Below are 15,653 nucleotides of genomic sequence, written 5' to 3' on the forward strand. Positions count from 1 at the left end.
TATTACCATATTAATAGATTTTAAGAAAAGTTTAAATGATCATATCAATAGAATAAGAAAAGGCGTTTGATAAAATTTAGACCATTTATATTTTTAAAAAATCTCAGCAAGATATGAATAGAAGGAAATATTCACATCCTGATAAAGGGTAGCTACAAAAAAAAAATACAGCTAACATCATTTTTCATGTTAAAGACCCAGTGTTTTTCCCCTAAGATTAGAAAGTGGGCAAGAATGTCTGCTGTCACTAATCTGTCATAGTGGAACCTTATTGCACTACCCAGTGCAATAAGGCAAGAAAATGAATAAAGCACTGCAGATTGAGAAGGAAGAAGTGAAACCATCTCTATTTACGTCTAACTTATGGTCTATGTAGAAAATCTGACAGAATCTACAAAAAAAGCTGCTAGAAGTGATTAGTTCAAGTTTACAAGACTCAGATCAATATACAAAAATAATTATTTGCAATAAACAATTTAGAAGTGAAAACTAAAAAACAAATACTATTTACAATAGCACTAAAAATCATAAAATACTTAGCTGTAAATTTAACAAAACAAGATTCATACACTGAAAGTGATAGAATGAAAGAAATCAAAGAAGACCTAAATATATGGGGATATATACAATGTTCATGAATTTGAAGATTCACTATTCCAAGATGTTTGTTTTTTCCCAAACTAATCCGTAGATTCGGTGTGATCCCATTCAGAATCCTGGCAGATTTTATCTTTTTGGTAGAAATGGACAAGTTGATTCAAAATTTTTATGTAAAGGCAGGAGAACTAAAATTTTGGAAAAGAAAAAAAAAGTTGGAAGGTTGACAGTAACTGATTTTAAAACTTACTATAAAACTACAACAATTGAGACAATACCACAAAGGTGCAAAGGCATTTCAATGAAAAAAAAATAGTTTTTCTCAATAAATTTTTGTTGGAACAATTGGATATCATATACAAAGAGGGGAAAAAAAAACTCTTCATGGCTTTCAGAGGAGATGGCACATGAGCCGGGTGTGAAGTCTGGGTGTATTTACATACAAGCCTGGCACACTTCTGTCTCATTGTAGGCAGTTGATAGAGCCTGTGGAATACAGTTCGAGAGGCTGCCTCTCTACCTAAAAAATTTTTTAAAAGAACCTTGATTCATACCTTACACCATATACAAAAACTAATTCAAATTAGAACATAAAGTAACTAAAACTATAAACCTTAAACTCTAAAACTGCTGAAAGAAGGCATAGGGAAAAGTCTTTGTGTCCTTGTGTTAGCCAGAAGAATGATGCATTCAAATTTTTTTGATAAGCTGGACTTCAACAAAATTAAGAACTTTAGCTCCTCAAATGACATTCTTAAGAAAATGAAAAGACATGCTACAGACTAGAAGCTGTTTGCAAATTACAAATTTGACAAATGAATTCAGTATCAAAAATACATAAAAACCCTAAAAACTTGGGGCGCCTGGGTGGCTCAGTCATTAAGGGTCTGCCTTCGGCTCAGGTCGTGGTCCTAGGGTCCTGGGATCGAGCCCCATGTTGGGCTCCCTGCTCCGCAGGAAGCCTGTTTCTCCCTCTCCTGCTCCCCCTGCTTGTGTTCCCTCTTTCACTGTGTCTCTCTCTGTCAAATAAATAAATAAAATCTTAAAAAAAAACCAAAACCCTAAAAACTCAATAATAAGAAAACAGACAACCCAATAGAAGATCACAAAAGACTTGAATAGGCACTTCATCAATGTAGATATACAGATGGCACATAAGCACGTGAAACAATCCTCAACATCACTAGTCATTATGGAAATGTAAGTAGAAACCACAGATACCACAACATACCAATATAATGGCTGAAATGAAAAGGAAGAGAGAAATCTGACAGTACCAGATGTTGGTGAGAATGTAGAACTCCGACCTTGGTGGTGGGAATGCAAAATAGTACATATGGTCATTCCAGGGTTCACGTCGGTAAACAGTTTGGCAGTTTCTCATAAAGTTAAATCTATGCTTAACATATAACCCAGCAAACATATGACTTAATGTTAAGTCTCAAACACATGACTTAACATCTGACCCCAGCGACTCTTATACCCAGGTATTTACCCAAGTTAAATAAGAACTGTGTTTACACAAATACTAGTCAATGACTGACTATAGCAGCTTTATTCATAATAGAATGAATTATGAATTCATTCAAACTGGGAGCATCAGAAATGGTCTTCATTTGCCAAATGGATAAACATACCAGTATATTCATACAGTGGACCACCGCTACTCAGTGATGAAAAGAAAGAAATTACCGATACATGTAACAACATTGATAAAAAATTGATTATGCTAAGTTGAAGCCAGACTCAAAAGACTACATATTGTATGACTTCATTTATATGACTTTCTGGAAAAAGCAAAACTATTGAGACAGTAAGCAAACAGTGGTTGCCTGGAGTGGGGAGTAGGGTTTGACTACAAAGGAGCATAGGTAATTTTGGAGGAGGGTGATAGAACTGTTTTATATCTTGATTTATGGTAGTAATATGACTGTATGTTGGTCAAAACTCATAGAAATGTACACTAAAATGGGTGAATTTTATTAGATGCAAAGAATAATCTAACCAAAAGCATCAGAAAGAGCTTCATAAGATGCCCAGGTCTCGAAAGCTTTGAAGGTGTACAGGTGGGCAGTGGGGAGGAGCTCAAGGGACACAGGATTTGCAAAGGCTTAAAGTTAGCATACATACAAAGTTTTTCATACTTTCCAGTTGTTTGGAAAGTCAGAAGTCTAAAGGTACACAGTGGGAGAGGTGACCAGAAGAAGTAGACAGAGCCACGTTTGGAAGGCCTCAATGTTTGGTAAAGAAGTCTTTGGTAAAGATTTGCCTACTTACTTACTTATTAAATATTTATTTTGTTTATTTTATAGACAAAAGTGGTTTTAAAATATTTAAATGATAAGTGTTGTATAAAGAAGAAAAGTTTTAAGAGAGAGATGGGAGATACCAGACAGCTATGTTTTTTTTGTTGTTTTTTTTAACATAGTCAACTAAAATGGTTGTTTTTATTTTAATATTCTGGCCTTCCTGCTTGCTTGTTTTTAAATTGCCTTTTTTAAAATTTCAATTCGATTAATTAACATATAGTGTATTATTAGTTTCAGAGGTGGAGGTCAGTGATTCATCAGCCTTATGTAATCCCCAGTGCTCATTACATTCCATGCCTTCTTTAATGTCCATCACCCAGTTACCCCAAGACTTTCATATTTAATTCATGTGTTGACTTGTTTGCTCTCTCCTTTCTTTAAAATCTCTGTTAAGAGCAGGGTCTGTCCACAATACATCCCTGGAGCCTGACACTTTTTGAAGTAAACCATACATGCAAGGGCCTTGAGGTGCAAATGACTATGACATGCTAAAAGGCAGGAAGAAGGCCAGTATGACAAGAGGGAGAGGACTGAGAGATGAGCTAAGAGAGATAGGCAGGGCCAGATCACGAAGGCCTTTGTAGACCACAGCAAGTGGTTTGGGTTTAATTCTGAGTATAATAGGTGGCCTCCAGAGAGTTGTAAGCTGAGAGGCAGGTGGGGAGGGGCAGGTTATTATCTGATCATATTTAGTGTAAAGATCATTCTTGCTGCTGTATGAAGAATAGACAGAGCAGGACAAAGAGTAAAGCAGGGGAACGAGTTATAAAGGTTACTAGAACAGTCCAAGGGATGAGATTGTGACTTGGATTAGGGGGTAGCAATGAAGAATGGACAGAAGTAGATAGAAGGCTTATGGATGGATCTTGGCGATTTGTTGATGAATTGGGTGTGGAATGTGGGACAGAGAAAAAAGGCAAGGATAACTCCCAAGTTTAAGGACCTGAGCAACTGAGTGGATGGTGGTTGCATTTACTGAGATGGGAGAGTCTGAAGGAAATATACCTCGGGTGAGGGGCTGGGGTAGAGAATGAAAATTTTTTTATGTTTTTGTTCCATGAACACCAAGGGGCAGAGAGGCTTTTTTTTTTTCATCTTTAAGTATTTTTTTAATTGAGATATAGTTGACATATAATAATATATTAGTTTCAGGAAAATATTAATATATTAGTACAGCATAATTCAGTATTTTTTTTTTTTAAAGAACATGGACTTCAGTATTTTTTTCTCTTTAGGTGGTGTCTTAGTTTGGGCTGCTATGATAAAGTACCATAGACCAGATGGCTCATAAAGAACAGAAATTTATTTCTTACCATACTGGAGGCTAGAAGTCTGAGATCAGCCTCCATGGTCAGGTTCTGGTAAGGGCTGTCTTCCAGGTTGCAGACTGCTGACACCTGGGCAGAGAGCAGAGAGAAAGCAAAGTCTCTTGTGACTCGTCTAAGGGCACTAATCCCATTCATGAGGGCTCCTTCCTCATGGCCTCCTCTAATCCTAATTACCTCCCAAAGGCCCCATCTCCTAATACTATCATACTAGGGGTTAGGGTTTCAATATATGAATTTTGGGAGGACATAGTCAATAACTGTTGGGAAAATGAAGGGCTTTAATCAGGGTAGGGACTTCGTTTTTATCTTAAGCAACTGCTTTGGCAAGCAGGCCTGTGGATGATGTGGGGAAGGGATGAGATTAGAAGGAGTCAGACCAGTTGGTGATTTAGGCAAACAAATCCTGGGCCAACCCTAGAGCAGTGGACACAGGAAGGGGCAGAATCGGTGGGAAGTGGTGACAGATAACCCAGGTGGCAGGAAGGGGTGAATCCGAGATGACATTCCCATTTCTACGCTCAGAGACATCCAAGGAGAACTGGGTTTGAGGGGTGTGTCGAGGTAATTTTTATCCATTTGGATCTATAGTGACTTGATTTTTCACTTTGCACACAGCTGCCAGCAGTACACCCGCATACTGGGTGAGCTTCCCCACTAGGGTGGGAGTGAAGTTGGTTGGAACTCAGAAAGCTGTAGTGGGGAGTCTGAGTAAGGTGACAGCTCACAGTTTGCCCTGGGTCCTGTGTGCCTGCATCTCTCTAAGCAGCTGTGGCCCTGAATGACTCCTGGCTGTATCAGATTGCGTGTCCACTGGAGGAAGGATTCAGGGAGTACGGAGATACGACTTCAGGAGGAAAATCTCTCATCTTTGGAGAGTGGGCAGTCGAAATGGAATGCCAAATGTGAGGAGCTTCTCTGTGGATGACACAGTCAGAGCTCCTGTAGAAATATGTCTCGGGTGGAGCTGACCTCTCCCTGAGCTCTCATGTCAGGGGCTGTCTTCTTCCCCCCCTTATGTGCTACGGCTTCTTGTGTGTTCTGGGCTGGCTCCTTTCCTTCCTTGTCTGGACTCTGACCGGTCCTGCTGACATGTCTTGGTTTTGCTGTTCTCTGCTAGAGGCATTGACTGTCTTTAAATCCTACCCCGGTCCCTTGTGTTTCAGCCTGAGAGGAAGTTCGGAGTGGTGGTGGTTGGCGTTGGCAGAGCTGGCTCTGTGCGGATCCGGGACTTGCGGAATCCACATGCTTCCTCGGCTTTCCTGAACCTGATTGGCTTCGTGTCCAGGTGGCTGGCATTTGTCTTGTGCCTTGTAATTCATGGCAAGGCCAGTGTGGTGAATTAGGGCTTGGGACATAGAGATTCTCCAGACCCAGGAGAGAGAGAGCCGGCTCTGGGGTCATTCCAGAGAACCATGCTCAGGGTCAGCCCCACAAGATCTCAAGTTGGGCTGGGTCTGGGAGCTGGAGTGCTGGATCTGCCGCTGGGATGTACAGCGAGTCAGCCTCGAGGGGACTGTGAAGACAGAGGCAGGGAAGATGAGAGCAGGTCCTGACGGTTACACAAAAGGGGCACAATGAACACATGGTGGGTCGGCCTGAAAGAAGGCTGTCAGTGTGTGCCAGTTAATCGTTATATCACTTATCATGATAGCCATCCATGCAATGGCCTTGACATCGATACCATTATCAACCCCACTTTACAGATAAAGAAAGGGAGCCACAGAGAGGTAGAGAGGTTATGTAATTTGCCTATGGACACACAGCTAGAAAGTCTAAAAGTCTGGATTTGAACACAGGTCTATTTGATTCCAAAGCCCATCATCTAAGCCACGTGTGTCCTTTTCCCTTTGATAACTTTGAGCCTCACTTTTATTTCCTATAACTTCATTTATCTGCTATAACTCAATCAAAACCAAACTTCCCACCGTGTTTCTTCTTCTCTGACCCACACTCACTCAGCACCCTCCTCCACCACTCACCACTTCCTTACATACACCACTGAACAAACTAACACCATATAATGTCATTTATGAGTGTTAATTGTGAACAAGATGTTGTAGGCACTGTGTTGGCTGAGGAGAGAAGGTGGGGAGCAACTTAGGCGCCTCTCTCTGCTTTTTAGTGCTTTAGAGAAATCAAACAAAGCGTGAATAACTATTGTGATGGTCCACATAGACTATCTGGGGCACTAGAGAGACCCAGAAGTGGTAGGAGTCTGCCCTTGGTCAATCTTCTCCCCTCAGTAAGATTCTAAGGCACTTGCACATAAATGGGAGATCAAAATTATTATTAATCAGCACTGTAACTCCCATTGCACCCCTACCTGAAGCTGGATTGAACACAGCACTTGGGCTCAAGGCTGAAGTGGGACCTCTCCTTGTCCTTTAAACCCCAGTCTTCTGCTAGCTGCCTGCCATGACTGATGTAGTGGTAACTCCCCTAAACTATTCAAGTCATATGGGAAGATGGCCAGCTCATACCCCCTGCTTTACTGCACCCCTGCCTGTGTCACACCCCTTCTCACATACCCTGTTTCTCATGACCTACCTGCTGAGTCCTACCATCTCCCCAGGAAACCTACTTTGAAACCCTAAATTAGATTGAATTACCCACCTGAACCCCCAAACACAACATTTCTCATGTTCATCTTGTATTGATGTTATATATTTACATGTGTGTCTTGCTTCTTCTCTTAGACCTTGAGTGAAGTCTGGTAGTCATAGTGGTTGGCCAGACGCTTGGAGCTGGCTGTGATCAGAGGGACCACTTCTCATGAGATAAAAGGAGATCAGTTGTTTTTGTTTTAGAGATGTAGTGATTCAAAGACTGCCATATCACAGAGGCTGTTCACAGTAGTGTCGGCACTCAATGCTGGGTCTCTTGACTTAAACCCTGAGGCTGTTTTTTCTCACTCTGTAGTGGAAAATGTCCTGGAAGTGGGAGGGAGAGAGGGAATTAATGTCTTCATTTCCAAAAGCTGGTTATCAGGACATCGTTGGGAGGAGAGGAGAAAGATGCTGCTCATTTATTGGATATGCTGTGTACTTTTGAGGTGCATTTTTCTTATTCTCAAATAGACGGGAGCTTGGGAACATTGAGGAAGTTCAGCAGATTTCTTTGGAAGATGCTCTTTCCAGTCAAGAGGTTGATGTTGCTTATATCTGCAGTGAAAGCTCCAGCCATGAGGACTATATCAGGTGGGTTTCCAATGTAGGTAGTCCTTACCTTGCCCAGTAGTGCAAGAGAATAAAAATGATGGGGCAAGCTGAAATCTCTCAAAGAAATTTTAATAATTGAAGGGAAAAATTACAGTGGAGGCATTACCTTTAAAAAAATGTCAAAATGCTCAAAACTCTTACTATTGGTTATAAATGTATAAGAAAATGAAAACTATGTAAAACTGATATTTACTTAGTACACTGTAATTTAAAACAATACGAGGAATTAAAGTGTGTTCTTTGTAAAAAATGTATTGACAGTAGTTTGAATAGTGCTTGTCTCTTGTCATAATAGGATGTGGAGCCAGCATCTTTTCTGTGCTTTGGCAAATTGTAATCCTTTCTAAGTTTGGCTCAGCTGCCAACATTTTATCCTTTGTGCTTTTAACATTTTAAATATCTCTGAGAGTTCCTTTAATATGAACTGTTTTTGCCATGAGATAAGTGAGGAAGGAAGGTAGTGATGGCATCGAAGAGGGGGATGACATTATAGAGCAAGAGAAGTGACAGGTCCCCCTGGCCCACCTTTAGATGCAAAGCCTAGAGCCCTTCATGCATTTGGTGGGACTGAGCCTGGAAGGAGGAGCCCCACACATGACCTGGCAGCTAACAAGGCAGTTCCAGCCACTTCCCAACACCCAGGCCTCTGCATATGCTGCCCAAAGTGAAATACCCTCATCTTGCATGTTGTGCCTGGAAAACACCTACTCCTATTTCAGATGTTACTGAAATCTTCTCAGACTGCCTCAGGCAGAGCTGGCTGTTCACGGGTTTGGTAGGCTTTATTTATGGCTATCATGTGATAACAGGCAGTTTACAGGTTAATGTCTTTGTTTCTCCTCCAAAGTAGCTGGCAAATAGTACCTAGTTGAATACATGAGTAGTGAATGGATGAATGTTCAAATTAACACAGAACTTGAATGCCTCTTTTAGCATAGGAGAAAGTAACAGGACGTGCAGTTCATCCTCCTCATCCTCTGGCCCTGATTCGCATCTGCATTCCTTCATGACTCAGAGACGTACATGCATTTATAACAGTCTGTTCTCTGTCATGCAGGGCATTTTAGTGAAGCTTACTTGAAGTATATTTCTCTCTCTCTTTTTTCCAAAGGCAGTTCCTTAATGCTGGCAAACATGTCCTTGTGGAATATCCCATGACACTGTCTTGGGCAGCAGCTCAGGACCTGTGGAAGCTGGCTGAGGAGAAAGGTGACGTATATTCTGTCGAACACAGAACCTCTTTTAGAGTTTCTGCCTGTAAGATGTCTCTGGTACCATCTTTATGCCTTTAAAACTTAACCCTATGTCAGATATGTCCTATGGGCTCCCAACCCCCCCAACACTCCCCCGTACTGTAGGTGCACATAACGGGTGTGTGTGGAAGGCCAACAGGGTGGAGGGATGAGTGGGAATTTGCAAACTTTTGCTAGAGACTTATCTTTTCTTTTACTCTAATGAAAAATTTGAATTAGCTGTGACTTACGCTAGTGTCATGATATTATTCCGCTGTTATTCATATGATACTTACATTGCTAATGGAAAAATGTCCAAATCAGAGTCATTGATTGTCTTATCTATGCACACTTTGTAGTTTATGTTGTTTCTCAAGAGGAGTATCGTTTATCAAATATTTACTATATGCCAGCAACTTGGGAGCTCTGCTAAGCACTTTATATGTTATTTTATTTAATTCTCCTAGAAACCCTTGGAAGTAGGTATTTTCTCGAGCTTATGTAGAGGAATGTTACATAATTCCTTATGTAAACAAATCCATGCTTCAGAGAAGTTAAGTAATTGGTGCCAGATCACAAAGCTAGTAACAGGATTATGAATTGGGAGAAGGAGATTTGAATTCAGTCCTTTCTGGCTCTGAATTCTACATTGTTCCTTTAAGCTATACTGCCCTCCAGAGATTTTTGTTTTTACAGTACCTCCACAAGTTCCTTTATGGGGGCAGTGAGAATTAACTAGAATGTTTAGGGATTACAGGATCTGACAAACTCTTTGTTTCAACATTTGCTATTGAAAATCTTTAATATATAAGCAAAGTATGGTGAACACTTACATGAAAATCACCAAAGAAAGCACCTTGCACTTATCACCAGTGTAGACTGATCAGACTTTATTGGAACTCTTGTAGCACTCTGTAGCACTGGGATGTACTACTGAAGAACAGAACCCATCTTTCCCCTCTGTAAGCTGCAGCGCTAAACACTGCCAAGAACTGAGTAGGCCTTCAGGAGGTATTGGTTGAATGAGCAGATAGATGATTATTGATGTGAGTGAGAGGAGCTTTGAGGCCATCACCTTTGTATATTATTTTCTCATGGCACAGATGTCCATGGACACAAAGAACAAGATACTAAAGAATACCCCATAGATTTCTTGCTAATTGCAAAGAAAAAAGTGTACTTTTACAATGAAGAACTCTGTTGTTAACCATCCTAACCAAAAGATTGCTAATAAGGGTCAGTCTGATGTCACAAACCATTTGATGTGATATACACAGCATCAACCATATAATTGAGATTTACAGGTAATACAGGGGTAAAGGAACATATTAAATAACACTATAAAAAAAAATCAAACTAGAATGTGGAACACTCTACAAAATAGCAGCCTGTTTCTTCAGAAAGATAAAGTCCTGCACATAGTGACTTCCTTCCAGAGTAAATACAGAAAGAAGGGGAAAAGAGTACACTTTACACTGGAGAAACCAAACACTACCTCAGCTAGTTGATCAAAATTAACATCAACAGTGGTAAGTCATGATAATAAGATGTACCTTCAATATAATCTGATGAGAATGGCCCATTACCTCTTTAGTTTTTCTCTTCCAAAACATAGCCTTGGTGCAGTCATGAAAATAGCAGCAGAAAAATCCCAGTTGAGGGGTGTTCTACAAAATGCCTGACCAATACTCTTCAGAACTATCAAGGTCATTAAAAAACAAAAGAGGTTTAAGAAACTTTCCAACCTAAGAGGAGGCTAAGGAGACATGATGACTAAATGTAATATGGTATCCTGAAACAGAAAAAGCGCCTTAGGTATAAACTAATGAAATCTGAATAAAATATGGACTTTAGTTAATTTTTTTAAAAATGAGAAAAAAATAATAAGGATCAGTGTTATATTAGAGCCTTGGTATTAGCTCCATGAGCAAGCAGAATCTGGGTGGATATGTAGAGATCATAAATGGCTTTAAAAAAGAGAGAGATCATTTTGGATGGCAAAATTTATGGATAATTTAGGACTAATGTCAGCAAGATTGTGGAATAGGAAGCCCTTGGACCTCATTCCTCCATGGAGACACTGACTTAAGAGCAATATGTAGACCATGTTGCCTTTGTGAGGACTCCAGAAACCATGTAAGTGTTTGCAGTACCCCAGGCATACACAAAGCCAAGAAGAACTGCATTGAAGCAGGTAAGAAAGTTCAATGCATTAGCTCATCATAGCCCTTTCCCCTCCCTGGCACAGCATGGTATGATCAGGACAAAACTCCCAAATCTTAGCTTCTCCCTTGGATGAAAAGACAAGAGTGGAACATGTGTCCAATGTTCTGGTTTTTCAAGGGCTGCTTGAGGGACTGATTTCTACCTCTCCTGACTTAGAGTGCTGAAAGAAATAGTAGTGTGCTTTAGATGCAAGGTTGGGGCTGCTAAGAGCAAGGCAAGCACTGTGGCTTTTTACAGCATCAGAGAGAGTGCAGTATTGCATAAAGACACCAAGGTGAGCAAGAGATTACAGGTTTTTGAGAACAGAGGCAAGCCTCTTTCAGTTGGAAATTACACATATAATCCCAGAGAAGACACATCCCCAGAAAAGATTTGAGAGACCCCTTGAATTGCTAGCCTGGCTGATTGGTGAAGGTCTTTTCTTTGCACAAAGTCAGTCTGTAAAGACTGGAAGAAGTGGCTGTTTTTCCAAATAGTCAGATCTCAACAAATGATCACAGGGCATAAAAAGGAACAGGGAAACATCGGCCTCTCAAAGGAACAAAATTAATCTCCAGAAACTGATCCTAAAGAAATAGAGGTCTATGGATTACTGGACAAAGAATTCAAAATAACTCTAAAAAAATGCTCAGTCAGCTAAAAGAGAACACAGACTAGTAAATGAAATCAGGAAAACAGTGCACGAACAAAATGAAAATATATCAACAAAGAGATGTAAACTATAAAAAGGAATAAAAAAGAAATTCTAGAGATGAAGAATAAAATGATTGGATTGAAAAATATGCATTGGTTCAACAGTAAACTTGATCAAGTGGAAGAAAGAATTGGTAAACTTGAAGATGGGTAATTTGAAATTTGAGTCAAAGGAACAAAAAGAAAAAAGAATGAACAAAAGTGAAGTAAGCTTAGGGACTTATGGTACACCACAAAATAGATCAATATATGTATTATGCAAGTCCCAGAAGGAGAAGTTCAAGAAAGGGTTAGTGAGCTTATTTGAAAAAAATAATGGCTGAAAACTTCCCAAATTTGAAGAAGGAAGTGGAATACAAATTCAAGACAATGAACTCCAACTAGGATAATTCCAGAAATCCACACCAAGACACATTATAATCACACTGTCAAGATCACAGATAAAGGTAAAATCTTGAAAAAGGCAAGAAAAAAGTGACTTGTCATATATAAAGGAGATCTTAGAAGATTATTAGCAGAATTCTCAGCAGAAACCTTATAAGCCACAGGGAGTGGGATGATGTATTCAATTTGTTGAAAGGAAAACAACTGCCAACCAGTACTATATTCACCAAAACTGTCCTTTAGAAATGAAGGTGAAATTAAAACTTTCTCAGACAAACATTTGCTGAAGGAGTTAATCACCATTAGACCTACTCTACAAGAAATGCTAAAGGGAATCTTTTAAACTGAAGCAAAAGTATGTTAAACAGCAACACGAAAGCATACAAAAATAAAAAGCTCTCTGGTAAAGGTAAATATAAAGACATATAGAATCCTGTAGTATTTTGTTGGTCCATAAATCATTTTTAATTCTGGTATAAAATTGAAAAAACAGCATAAAAAATAACTATAAATCTCTGTAAATGGATAGACACTGTAAATAGAAATATAGAAATAGATTATTGTAGCTAGATGTTTTATATAATCCTCATAGTGACCACATAAAAATATCTGGAGAAGATACACAAAAGGAAATGAGAAAGGAATCAAAACACATCACCACAAAAAAAATCAACAAAACTCAGAAGAAGACAGTAAGAGAGGAAAAGAAGGACAAAATACTGTAGGACAACAGCTAACAAAATGGCAGTAGTAAGTTTTTTCCTGTCAGTGATTACTTCAAATGTAAATGGTTAAACTCCCTAATCAGAAGACTTAGATTGGCTCAGTGGATTAAAACAAAACAAAAACAAAAACAAGGTCCAACTATATACTATCAACGAGAGACCTCAGATCCAAAGACACACATGGACTAAAAGTGAAAAGATGGAAAAAGATATTCCAAGTAAATGGTAATGAAAAGAGCAAAAAGTCATGCTTGTATGAAACAAAATAGGCTTTAAGTCGAAAGTGTCATAGGAGATGAAGAAAGACATTATATAATGATAAAAAGGTCAGTTCACCTAACATTAGAGCTCCCAAATATATGAAGCAAACATTGTTGAAGGTGCACAATAATAGTAGGAGACTTCAGTACTTCACTTTGAGTAATGGGTAGGAAAACCAGATAAAGATCAATATATGAAACCGAGGACTTGAACAGCACTGTAGACCAATTGAACGGACATATACAAAACACATCCAATAATAGCAGAACACACATTCTTTTTTTTTTTTAAGATTTATTAATTAGAGTGTGTGCACACACCAGCAGGGGGAGGGGCAGAGGGAGAAGGAGAGAATCTCAAGCAGACTCCCTGCTGAGCATGGGGCCCAAAAGTGGGACTTGATCCCACAACCCTGAGATCATGATACGAGCTGAAATCAAGAGTTGGACTGAGCCACGCAGGCACCCCTGAACACACATTCTTCTCAAGCACACATAGATCATTCTCCAGAATAGACCTTATGTAGACCACAATAAGTCTTAACAAATTTAAAAAGATTGGAATCATGCTAAGTATCTTTTCAGAACATAGTGGAATGAAACAACAGCAGAAGAAAAACTGGAAAACCCACAAATACATGAAAAGTAAACAGCATACTCTTAATCAGCCAATGGTTGAAGGAAAAAAAATCACAAGGGTAATTAGAAATATTTTGAGAGTGAAAGTGAAAATACGACATAGCAAAATTTATGGGATGTAGTAAAAGCACTGCTCTGAAGGACATTTATGGCGGTAAACACATTAAACGACAAGGAAGCTTTCAGGCCAACAACCTAACTTTACACCTGAAGGAACCAGAAGAAGACTGAACTAAATCAAAAGTTAGCAGAAAAAAGGAAAATAATAAAGATTGAATAGAAATAAATGAAATAAATAACAGAAGAACAATAGAAAAAATCAAGGGAACTAAAACTAACGGGGTTTTTAAAAGATTAACAAAATTGACAAACCCTTAGCTAGATTAACTAGGAAGAAAAAAGATTTAAATAAAATCAGAAGTGAAAGACATTATGACATGCCACAGAAATAAATGTATTACAGGAGACTACTATGAACAAATATACTTCAACAATTGGATATTATAGACTAAATGGATAAATTCCTAAAAACATACAGAATACCAACTGAATCATAAATAAAATTCTGTACATACCTGTAACTAGTAAGGAGACTGAAACAGTAACCTCCTAACTAGAAAAACCCAGGACCAGATATAACTTCACTGGAGAATACTATCAGGCATTTATAGAAGTAACACCAATTCTCCTCAGAAGTTCCTAAAAAAGAGGAAAGAACACTTCCAGACTTATTTTATGAGGCCAACATTGCTCTGATATCAAAGCCAGACAAAGTTACTGCAAGAAAACTACAGACCAATCTTTCTGATGACTACAGATGCAGAAATTCTCAGTAAAATGCTCGCAAACCAGGTTCACCTGCATATTAAAAGGATTATTCAGCATGACCAAGTGGGATTTATTCCTGGGTTGTAAGAATTGAGTGAACACATGAAAATAATGAGTGTAGGGATGGCTGGGTGGCTCAGTTGGTTAAGCATCTGCCTTCGGCTCAGGTCATGATCCCAGGGTCCTGGGATTGAGTCCCACATCGGGCTCCTTGCTCATTGGGGAGCCTGCTTCTCCCTCTGCATGCTCTGCCTGCTGCTCTCCCTGTTTGTGCTCTCTCTCTCTCTCTCTCTGACAAATTAATAAATAAAATCTTAAAAAAAGAGAGAAATATATTTTTTAAAAAAGAAAATAATGAATGTAATACACCGCATTAACAGAATGAAGGACAAAACTCATGTGATCATCTCAATTGATGCAGAAAAGGCATTTGACAAAATTTAACACCCTGTAATGATAAAAACACTCAACAAACTAGGAATAAAAGGAAACTACCTCATCATAATAGAGACCATATATGACAAATGGCAAAACATTGCTGAAAGATATTAAGGTGACTGCTCTTTCAATACAGACATCAGTGAAAAAGCCAGCAGAAATATGAAAAAACAGAAACATGACACCACCAAGGAATACAATAGTTTTCCAGTAACTGACCCAAAAGAAGTAGAAATCTGCAAGTTACCTGAAAAAGAATTCAAAATAATCATTTGGAAGAAGCTCAGCACGAGTCAAGAGAACATAGTAAATGAACTCATGAAAACAATACATGAACAAAATGAGAAGTTCAACAAAGGTAGAAATCACAAGAAAGAAACAAATTCTGGAGCTTAAGAATATGTTGGATGAAATGAAAAATTCAGTAGAGAGCTTCAACTGCAAGCTCAATTAGGCAGAAGAAAGAATCTGTGAACTTGAAGACAGATCTCTTGATATTATCCAATCACGGGGGGAGAAAAAAATTAGACTGAGAAAGAGTGAAGAAAGTGAATGTGAATTATAGGACAGCATCAGTTGAAACAATGTTCATATTATGGGAGTCTGAGAAGGAGAAGGGAGAGCAAAAGGGAGAGAAAACTCATTTAAAGAAATAATGGCTAAAAATTTCTAAATCTGGGAGAGATATGGTCATCCGGGAGAAATGAAGCTCAACTGTCCCCAAAATGACTTAAACCAAAATGATCTTTACTGAGAAACATTGCAGTCAAGCTCTC

General features: G+C 38.9%; 1 protein-coding gene across 2 annotated transcripts in view; it reads left to right on the forward strand.

Moving 5' to 3' along the window:
• BLVRA (biliverdin reductase A) overlaps positions 1-15,653 on the forward strand; it is a 57,726-nt gene that overhangs the window by 17,575 nt on the left and 24,498 nt on the right. Inside the window, exons 3-5 of one of the 2 annotated variants that reach the window (XM_025853144.2) lie at positions 5,398-5,519; positions 7,312-7,431; positions 8,564-8,661. In XM_025853144.2, coding sequence (XP_025708929.1) covers positions 5,398-5,519; positions 7,312-7,431; positions 8,564-8,661 — 340 coding nt within the window. The remainder of the gene's footprint in view (positions 1-5,397; positions 5,520-7,311; positions 7,432-8,563; positions 8,662-15,653) is intronic. The other variant, XM_073886886.1, reaches the window with a different exon arrangement.

This window comes from Callorhinus ursinus, unplaced genomic scaffold (genome assembly GCF_003265705.2).
Source record: "Callorhinus ursinus isolate GAN/ISIS: 27379988/994484 unplaced genomic scaffold, GSC_fseal_2.0 scaffold73, whole genome shotgun sequence".
Classification (NCBI taxonomy): domain Eukaryota; kingdom Metazoa; phylum Chordata; class Mammalia; order Carnivora; family Otariidae; genus Callorhinus; species Callorhinus ursinus.